Genomic DNA, 9,982 nt, shown 5'->3' with positions numbered 1-9,982 from the left:
GTGTGTGTGCGCGTGTGGATGTGTGTGTGAGGGCAAGTAGCACTTGTTTGTGGGTTCAGAATTAGCGTAACATTGAGGCTAATATCTGTTAGCACGTCTATGGCATTTGGCCTTACACGTTAGCATTAAGCGAGCAATATTTTGTTCAGCGTGACACATTTTGGCAGAACATTTCTGCGTTTCAATGTTAAGTTCTCGTTTGACTTACCCAAACCCGGGCCAAATAATAACACTTTCATGTTGCATTTGAGGACTTCAGGGAAAACAGAAATATCTCAAACTTGAATCCATTTTTCGTAAGAGCTTGGTCCGAATCACATGCCTGCACTCCAAAAACGAATTTCCTCTTTGGATAGTCCACTGGTGTGGCCGCTTTAGAGTGCCTCATTATCAGCCATGAGTGCATGCATGTCACAGAGAGAAAGGTGGACGAACAAGGAGCGGGAAAATGTCTGACGTGACAGCCAGCATCTGAACAGGGGATTCAAACTTGTCTCGTGGTTTTGTCATGGGTGCACGTCTCGACAAGACAGACAAGTAGAGATGTGGAAAAAATAAGTCAGACGTGACGGCCAGTCCGTGGACAAGGGATTCGAGCTGTTTAGAGTGCCTTGTTTTCCGCCATGAGTGCACAAGTCATGGAGAGAAAGGTTGGCAAGCGAGGCGGGTGAGAGTCAGATGTGACAGCAGGCAGGGGTTTTGTGTTGTGGCAGCGCTTTAGAGCGCCTCGCTGTCAGCCAGATTTGAACCCTAAACCTTAAATGTGCTGACCACGACACAACCATGCTGCCCTGATGATTACTGTTTGTCACACAAGTTCCAATTCAACCACGTTCTTGTTTCATAACCATGCATGACCTGTGAAGTACTTGTAATTACTTTTCCTATTAAGACGTGCCAAGTGCGATGTAAATCATCGATCTTTGTCATTCATCATGAAAGTTGGGATTTGTTTTACATTTTAAGACTGCTGGCAGCATACACGAGTCTATTTGAGGTTCTTGTGGTTTGCGACCCGGCCGTCCTTCGGCGTGAGGATAACGAGCTGGCAAAAAGTGTCAACGGAGTGTTTATGACCTGCGCAGAACAGCACTGGCCCACTGTTGACTCTGCCAGCAGCACGCTCTCTCACCTCCAACACTATTAAAAGACACTCGGGGAGAGATAACGGCACCCCCCTTGCCCCCCGCCCCCACGCACTACCCCACAACGTACATCACTGTCATGGGCTAACTAACCCTCGGCATAGTCCCGCTTATAGCTGCAAACTTTCTCTTGTGTCCCGCTACTTTTACTTATGAGCTGTGTTCAAAGTGGGCATCATATTTTTTCACTTTGACTCAACGCAGGTGAAGACATAAAGCCGTAGTGTGAAAATGTCACACTTTTACGGCGTGCACTCAACAAATCCCTCAACACAGAGGCTGTATGTGTATATATCATTATACAGACACAAGGGGGTGGGTGTGTGTGTGTGAGTCTGTGCGCTAGCGCCTCTCTCCATCTGCTTTCTGCATCACTGCGGCGGGATCCTACTATCCATCGCGAGCTCCCTGAGAATTCCATCAGTGTATGTGTGTGTAACGTCTCACTCGTTCACACTTGATCACAAGGGAGCATGATTGTCTTTGGAAAACGACAAGGTGTAACATTGATCGATGTAGAGTGCCGCCGGCACATATGAAGGATACCAAGCGGGTTAATAATGCAGGCGGGTCATTGAGTAACAGAAGCGTGTACTATACTTTGCACTGCACGTACGGTGTGACAAAATCCAATGGGTTGACTACATCCTTGTGAGATAAGCTCAACATGAGTATGACCCTCAAACTGCCAAAGAGGACGATTTGTGTAAAACCACATTCAGGTGAGTGGATGAGTAAAAGTCAGCGGAAGCAACTTGATGCAACTGTGTGTGTGTGTGTGTGTGTGTGTGCGCGCGTGTGGATGTGTGTGTGAGGGCAAGTAGCACTTGTTTGTGGGTTCAGAATTAGCGTAACATTTAGGCTAATATCTGTTAGCACGTCTATGGCATTTGGCCTTACACGTTAGCATGAAGCGAGCAATATTTTGTTCAGCGTGACACATTTTGGCAGAACATTTCTGCGTTTCAATGTTAAGTTCTCGTTTGACTTACCCAAACCCGGGCCAGCGGCGTCCACCATTTTGCCCCCCGCCACATTAGAAGGCAGCCTGTGGTCCTTAGCGGCCGGCCTGGCCTCCCCCGCTCCTCGCTCCCGGTCTTGGACCTTGGCGTCCCAGCCCGGAGGCTCCTCTCTGGTCTCGGGGTGATGCTTGAGAGGAGAAACCCGCTTCACGGGACGGAATTTACTGTGCGCCTCAGTCGCCCCCGCGGGTTTGATTCCCACCATTCCCACGTGGGACGCCACGCCGCGACTCCAGTTGATGGGCGGCGCTGCGGGAAAGCGCCAGGATGCCAAGAAACGAGGAGCAGATGAAGAGAACAGGAGTAAGCGAATGGAGAGGAATCGAGAAGGGGTAGCAATAGATGAGAGGCACGCTGAGTTTATATCCAGTTCACGTTAGCTTAGCCTTAGACGCTTAGCGAAGACGCTCAACAATGTTACCGGCTCTCTCCTCCGCCTGAGCGTCGTTCCTTCTGGACAATTCCGGAATGTTCTTCAGAGATGAGACGGAATACTGAAAGAACACAACAAGGTGATCAAATCTTGAGCCCAACCGGACGATTTCATCGGCTGATTATTGCAAAATACCCAAATGTTGTCTGGAATGAGTATCTTTATTGTTGGGGAGGACGAAAAGATAAGTTATTTGATTGAATAAATCCCTTTCAAATTATTCAGCCAATTAATTGGTTGTGGGAATTTTACTCTACCCGATATTGGAATCGGCCTCCCAAAATCCAGATCGGTCAGGCCCAAATAACAAGACCACAAAAACCAGGACAAGGCTTGGCAAGTGTGCGCGCGTGTTACTGACCACGGCGTCGTCCGAGAAGTCGATCTCATCCAAGTCCAAATATTCAGGAACCTCCATCTTCACACCTCATCACCTCCACCCTGCACACAACATCTTCCGAATTCGTCACGAAAACACAACAAAGGGGGAAAAAAATTGGCATTATCGGTTTACTGTGGTTTGAAAAAGTCAAGGTTTCAATACTGCTAATAGCGGTTGTCACTCGTAAGAGCTGCTCTTTGCATTTTTTTAGGGGACTTCGAAGCAGGCCACAAACTAAGACCAGCCGCCTCATTACAGTTAATTGCCCCTAATGAGCTTTTTTTTTTTAACCTCTCACTCTCATTCTCAGCGAGCAGAGAGGGCAGGGGCGAGTAGTTACGCAGAGTGGTTTTTGCCCATGGTGATCATACCGTCAGAAGCTCATTTCGACCCACGCCTGATTTCTCTAGCGCTTTCACAACAGCGACAGCTGTAGCAAAGCGCTTTACAAAACCGTTAACATCAACAAAGTCATGAGCATCTCCACCTCCTGAATGCTAATCACTATTAGCAAGCACATTCCCCACCTAATCACTTGCGAGTCCCCATGACCATCATCACAAGCTAATCACTCGCAACATCGTGCTAATCCCCCGGCTAGCAGGCAAAAGTCAAAGTGATGTTGCGGTCAGGTTCTTCGTGCTTTAGGTCCTGCAATGGGCCCAAGCAAGCAACACTCGACTGAATTGTATTTATAGAGCACTTTAAAACAATCACCCGCTGTATACAAAGTGCTGTACACAAACAGCAAAGTCAACAAATCAAATTTGGAATTATAGCTCTCAAACGAAACAGGCATCTATATCCTCTATTTTGCGCACCATTAAAAGCTCGACAAATATAGAAAGAAAACTTTTAGGGTTTTTTCAGTTAGTCCTTGAAGGCAACACTTGGCTTGACGTGCTGCCTTCGTGGACAGTCCGAAAACATCAGACTTCATACAGGACAGACAGAAATCTTAAATGTAACGATTAAAAACAATTTTATTTTCCAACACGTACATAATTATCAGAATTCGAGATTAGGAGATACACAGGGTGCAACACATTGAGAGAAAATTGTCTTTAGGAGATTGAACTTAAATGACAATGCTATTTTTAATACGTAATTTCATTACTTTGACCTTCGTGGCGTATTTAACGTGATTATTAAAAAGCGAGTTTGTTGTGCTCTTTTAATCGGCTTAATCGAGGTTAATTTGCAAAGCAAGCAGGCTAATTAGCATCCAGTGACGCTAACCGATGACCCCCCTCAGCTAGCCTGCTAACTAACAAGCTAGCCGGACAGCTGGAAAAGAGGCGACAGGAGAAAGTGGAGGCGGGGGGGAAAAAAGTAAGGCTTTATAAACGTGCGCAGATGCTAAAGTGTACACATTACCTGGTCGGATGGGCGTGTTGAAAGCAGATAAGCTGACGGGACGCTTCAAATGCAAATGTTGTGTTTTTCCCCCTTTTTCTCTCCCCCCCCCCCCTTTTTTTTTTCTTCCAGCAAAAGCTGGTCGATGCGAGCAGCACAAAGACTTTGACATCTGTCCTCCTCGAGAGACGTGGAAGCGAGAGATCACTCTTCAGTTTTTACCCCCGTCGTTTACGTTCACTTGCCAAGCGCCGCTTTACGTGTTCAAGTTGATGATATTCATCTGTTTTCACTGTAAAGCGTGTTTAGACGGTGTCAAAAGGCGAATTGGCTGCCGCTTTGCACGAGAACGTGACTGGCCGTTGTTTTGTTGTGGTTGTTGGCTACAAAACAGTAATGGTAAAATAATACAAAATGTAAAATGCTGTTTTTGTATCAATTTACGTTTAAAACTAATCTCACAATAATCGAATAAAGTACTTTAGATCGATTTTTTGAATTATTTTAACTAGTTTTAGAGCTACATTGTAGCGTTCACAGATTTGTCCGAGAAGCGCCTCGCTTTCGAAGAGACGATCTTTGAGGTGGGATTCCGTTAGACGGGTTTATTCCCTTTAGAAAGAAAAAAAAACTGTTCCGGTTAGCATATGGAAAATCGTGACTCGTTTATTTCAGTAGTGTATAGTTGTGTCGTTCAATGCAAGCAATAGTTTAATGTGAGTGATTTGAATTGAACGTGTTTGATGCGACGTACCAGTTGGACTCGTGTCCTGCTGTAAAATTGCGTGATTATAATTATACTTCTAGTTTTATGCAAGTATAATCAAGTTTCTGAAACTATAATTAAACTACATAATGACAGCCTGTCTGCGGCAAAGGCTCTGTGCGCTTATTTCACACAAATACGCAGCAGCAGCGCCCCCTAGGAGTCCATGTGGAAAACAACACTGCCACGAGGCGAGCAAAATCAGACGGCGTTGGTGACGTCATCACAACCAAGGATTCCAGAAGAGTGCCGTGAAGTTTATTTCATGGTGGCATTTAAAATTCGAGTTAAATACACAGTACGCGTTGGCGTTTTTCATATGAAATGTGCAAGTCCACTGTCGATGTTTGAAAAATCATCCAAGGGTTCAATCTCAGCTTCTGAAAGGAAGATTAGCTGCCTTTTACACTTGTATGGCAGCAAATGTTTCAGACGGCAGAAAGGAACGAAACTACGGTGGATTGAAATGCACCGGACAACATCAAAAATGCGTGGATGACGTGTTGCTCCTCCCTCACGCTGTGGTCTTGCACGCCGACATGTGGGCGGCGTTTCCCGTGAAGTGGACATCACAGTGGACCACGTTGTTGGCGAAGTTCGATTCCTGAATTTTCTGTTTGGGATTGACGGTCACCTGACAACCCCACAAAAAAAAAAAAAAAAAACGTCAACACGGTCAACAATCATAGCCAATTACGAATGTAAATAGCACAAGCTAAAGTGACACCGATTTGGTGCTATTGTTTTGATGGTTTTCTGTTCAGAGTGATTGACTTCCTTTTATGTAAATGGTTTGATAGGTGTGATGTCTGAATAAATAACAGTTTGTCTTGAAAGTACTCTACAAATAAAAGTGACTCGAGTTCACGTCTGCATTTTTATAAACATTCAAAAGCAAAACCAGATGAAATGGCGCCGGCGTGAGAAGGACTGGCGACCTGAAGTTTGTATTTCCCCGGAGCCACGTCGGTGATGTCGATCCACTGACAGTCGATGTCGGCGTTGTACGTGTCGTAGCAGCCCGGACTCAAACCCTGAAGGGATGAACGGCGGGGGGCAGGTCAGGCTCCACGCTGAGCAAAAGGAGGGGGAGCAGGAGGGCCGGTAGATGAGGTGTTGACCTGCGCGTGCGAGGTGCAGGCGTATCTGCGGTAGTAGCCCGCCTCGCAGGACGTGTCCTCCAGACAGAAGCTGACCTTGTGGCCTTCCGCCACCGCCTCGTTGCTCTCGGCGTCCAGCAGCTCGTACTGACTGAAATCGTCCATGCTGTGAAAGTGACTGACGCGCCGGTCGCAACGTTAATGAAACGCCACAGACCAGATCGGAAGAGGCTACGTACGCTGGACGAGAGGAATGCCCGAGAAGACTCGGCCGACACCCACTCCTTGACCCCCCCTGCACCCCCCCCAAGGGAGTTCTTACTTGTGACAGCTGTGCCACTCCCAGGAGTACGGAGCTTTGCTGGGCAGGAAGTCGGCGGTTCCCTGGTTCTTCACGCGCTGAGGGAACCTCAGCAGAACTCTCACGTCGTAATCTCCAGCGGACCTCGCGGAACTCAACACCAACAAGACAAGCTCACCGTCAGCTCTTGGACCGAAGTCGGTTTGGACCGCAGTGAGGTGTGTTCAAAGTAGATTCAAACCGGATTCAAGTCATTTACATGGGGTTGATTTGGATTCAGACTGGATTTGTACCTGAAGAAACTGATTTTTAAATGAATCCAAGTCGATTTACACCAGGTGAAACTGATTTAGAATAGCGACAAATTAGATGTTGCTCGACAGTATTTCACATCATTGAAGTACCGCTAGATTTAGATTTAAAGTAGGTTGAAGGTTTCTTTCTTACCAGTGAATTTAAAATAGTTTGAAACTGGATTCAAGCAAAGTCAAACTAGATTCAATTGATTTCGATTGGATGGCAGTTGACTGAGGCCGAATGAAACCCGTTCAGACCGAATTCGTGTCAATCAGGCCGGAAGTAACCACATTTGGACTGGAGTGAAGGAGATTTGAACTCCAGTAGATTTAGTGGGTTTGAAGTGGTGTGAAAGTAGTTTGAAACTGGATTCTGCAAGTGCTTGGTGTGTTGGGTAGTGTGTCTCACGAGGCGAGGCAGTTCTCCTCAGCCGCACAGCGTAAACTGTACATGGGCACTCTGTGGATGTATGAGCCCACTTGGATGTGGTACGCATCGGGAACCAGATCGGGAAGACCTGAGGGTGGTGACATCGTCACAATGACATCATCGTTACATTGTCACATCGTTTTGCTATTCTGGTACAACAAATAGGTGCATTAACTACAATAGTCTCCAAAAAAAAGCCCCCCCCACCCCCCATATTATCACAGTCGCTTTGATCGAGTTGTGATCCAATGAAGCCTTCTTGGTCCGGTCGAACCGGGTTCATTTGGCTTCACTTCAGTTTGCTTCACTTTGTTTCGTCACACTGCGTTCAGGCCAGTTCTGTGGAGTTTGCTTCAGTGTGGTACGGTGCAATTCCCTTTTTTTTTTTCAAGTCAGCCCATTTTAGTTCAGATTGGTTCACTTCAGTTTTGTTGATTTGGGTCCATTGAATTTGGTTCGTTTCCGTATTCGGTTCAACGGAGTTTACTTTTGTTCATTTCGGCATTGAGTTCATATCAGTTCAGTTCTGCTCTGTGCATTTTTGGGGGTCGGGGGGGTGGGGGGGGCGTACGATACAGCTTATTTTACTGAACTGAACGCAACTCAACTGAATGGAACTGAACCAAACGCAAACGAAACCAAACCATACCGACCGACTGATGGAAACGAGACTTCGACATTTCAACATGACTTAAAGCAAGAGCGTTACAGACACTAGGGGGCACATTTGCATGCCACGAAATACAGCAGATATGCACACGTGTGCAGGTTTGTGGCAATACAAGCTGCAGTCTGCCCTCTTGTGGACTGGAGGTCTCTTCGCAGCAAGGATAGTCTTTTTTTTTTTTTTTTTAAACAACCTTTCCAAGTCATAGTGATAAGAAGACATTTCTCACCGTTCTGGTGGTACCTGGTTCCGTAACCGTGCCAGTGTCGGGTCCATGGCCTGGGTCTGTAATAGGAGTTGTAGTAGTTGTAGTACGGGTAGTAGTTGGATGCCTTGTACGGGTTGTATGGGTCATCGCCGGCCATCCTGTCCTCTCCAGAATCTGGTCTCGGTTCTGCCCTCGGCTCTCCTCTCGGTGGAGGACGCTGACGGGTTTTTGCTCGTAACTGTGCGCCGGCATTCGCCGCGGGCATTCGCGGTTCAACTGGGATGGCGGCAGAGGTCTCGTTCGCTCCGGCAAGCGGCGGCACGTCCCTACTGGACGCGGTCCTGCTCCGGGCCGGAGGCTGGAAGCGGGACCCCCGACTCAGGATGCTGAAGACGCGCCCGTTGTGGCGCCAAGTCAACCCCCGCGTCAGCCCCCCTGCCGCCGCCTGTGCCACATGCTGCTTCTGCTGAGCGCCGCTTCCACTTCCTGTCAGTAGAGAACAGCAGAAGAACACAAAGACGCCTACGGGAACGTACTTCATCTTCTACTTGCTTTCCTCCTCTTGTGCCGCAGTGGGCATGAGGTCTGAGGAGCGTGGGAGCGCGCGCGTGCATGTCGTAGGGGAGGAGTTTCCCCAACTTCCATGAAACAAGACGACAAGAAAGTTCACAATAACTGGAGAATAATCATATAAAACGGAGGTGGAAGTAAGTCACATATGCGAGTTTTAAAGCCTCTGTAAAGTGAACACAAATGTTTTTAAATTTGACACACCACCCTGCCAAATTTGAGTGATTAAAAAAGTACGTCAAGTGAGGTCACAAGCAACTGTCAACTACTGATACCAGGAAGACGAGTGCTGCACGATGCTACACAAGCCTACGTTGAATCGCAAAAATATCTCCCAGGCTATCTTTGACTTTGTATGCCGCGACCAGAGTTGCTAGCCACCAGTTAGCTTGCGAGCTAACAGGTTGCTGGGGCTCCTTCTGGCCGCCTTCCTTGTAAATTTAAGTAACGGCTGTTGTGTAAATTGGAAGAGCAATGCTGAAGATGTGCTTTTGACTTTTGGGATGTAGGCATTGCGAGCTCACTAATTGCGAGCTCACTAACTGTTTGTCGTTGTTGAGTTAGCTTGCGAGCTAACAGGTTGCTGGGGCTCCTTCTGGCCGCCTTCCTTGTAAATTTAAGTAACGGCTGTTGTGAGATGTGCTTTAGCAATGCTGAAGATGTGCTTTTGACTTTTGGGATGTAGGCATTGCGAGCTCACTAATTGCGAGCTCACTAACTGTTTGTCGTTGTTGGAGAGCGCCACAGGAGAAGAAGCTGCATATTAGCATGCCTGTTATGCTAATAACAGGCATGTGTTATTCTGTCATCTTGCTTGTACTGTGGGTGACGTGAGTATTTTGTTGAATGATCGCCTCATTTTAGTGGTCAGTTGAAAACAAACTACACATGGGACTGTTCTGGACCAGTATGGAACCAGTATCAAATATTGACTTTTGGGATGTAGGCATTGCGAGCTCACTAACCGTTTGTCGTTGTTAGAGAGCGCCACAGGAGAAGAAGCTGCATATTAGCATGCCTGTTATGCTAATAACAGGCATGTGTTATTCTGTCATTTTGCTTGTACTGCGGGTGACGTGAGTACAAACTACATATGGGACTGTTCTGGACTAGTATGGAACCAGTATCAAATCATTTCCCATTCCCTGGGAACAAAACATCCCAGTGCTGTGATGGCGATGCATCGTTCCTGAAGTGCAAATACTCCCAATTTTTTTTCAGGGCGCTGCAATGCGGCCCTGTGCGGCTGCACATGTTGCACGTGCCACGAGCCGCCACTGATGCAAACTGAAGCTGAAAAGGCAAG

At 47.1% G+C, this 9,982-nt stretch overlaps 2 protein-coding genes across 8 annotated transcripts in view; both read right to left on the bottom strand.

The window, feature by feature from the left end:
* Positions 1 to 4,472, bottom strand: part of sncaip (synuclein, alpha interacting protein) — a 16,066-nt gene extending 11,594 nt beyond the window's left edge. For 5 of the 7 annotated variants that reach the window (XM_019865947.1, XM_019865951.1, XM_019865945.1 and 2 more), the window contains exons 1-4: positions 4,360 to 4,472; positions 2,962 to 3,054; positions 2,589 to 2,661; positions 2,138 to 2,416 (exon numbers count right to left, since the gene is read on the bottom strand). In XM_019865947.1, coding sequence (XP_019721506.1) covers positions 2,138 to 2,416; positions 2,589 to 2,661; positions 2,962 to 3,018 — 409 coding nt within the window. In that variant the 5' untranslated portion in view covers positions 3,019 to 3,054; positions 4,360 to 4,472. Of the gene's footprint in view, positions 1 to 2,137; positions 2,417 to 2,588; positions 2,662 to 2,961; positions 3,055 to 3,509; positions 3,573 to 4,359 lie in introns of those variants that run through there. The other 2 variants (XM_019865946.1, XM_019865948.1) reach the window with 2 other exon arrangements.
* Positions 4,473 to 5,340: 868 nt separating this feature from the next.
* Positions 5,341 to 9,098, bottom strand: lox (lysyl oxidase). Its single transcript, XM_019865974.1, has 6 exons — positions 8,128 to 9,098; positions 7,211 to 7,319; positions 6,527 to 6,658; positions 6,226 to 6,382; positions 6,043 to 6,138; positions 5,341 to 5,738 (listed from the first exon to the last, which is right to left on the bottom strand). Exons 1-6 carry the CDS (start codon positions 8,645 to 8,647, stop codon positions 5,619 to 5,621), a joined length of 1,134 nt encoding a protein of 377 aa, XP_019721533.1. The 5' UTR covers positions 8,648 to 9,098; the 3' UTR covers positions 5,341 to 5,618.
* Between the last annotated feature and the right edge of the window lie 884 nt (positions 9,099 to 9,982).

Source organism: Hippocampus comes, unplaced genomic scaffold, assembly GCF_001891065.2.
Source record: "Hippocampus comes isolate QL1 unplaced genomic scaffold, H_comes_QL1_v1.1 scaffold190, whole genome shotgun sequence".
NCBI classification, from domain to species: Eukaryota; Metazoa; Chordata; class Actinopteri; order Syngnathiformes; family Syngnathidae; genus Hippocampus; species Hippocampus comes.
The sequence above is the reverse complement of the archived record's forward strand: the minus strand, read 5'-3'. Positions and strand labels throughout refer to the sequence as shown.

Excerpts from the sequence above, each read along its gene's own strand:
- lox (XM_019865974.1), bottom strand. The coding sequence starts at position 8,647 with ATGAAGTACGTTCCCGTAGGCGTCTTTGTGTTCTTCTGCTGTTCTCTA. Across the intron at positions 7,320-8,127 it reads AACCAGGTACCACCAGAACG|GTCTTCCCGATCTGGTTCCC; the intron begins GTGAGAAATGTC and ends CACCACCCTCAG. Across the intron at positions 6,659-7,210 it reads GAGGAGAACTGCCTCGCCTC|TTCCGCGAGGTCCGCTGGAG; the intron begins GTGAGACACACT and ends GTTGGTGTTGAG.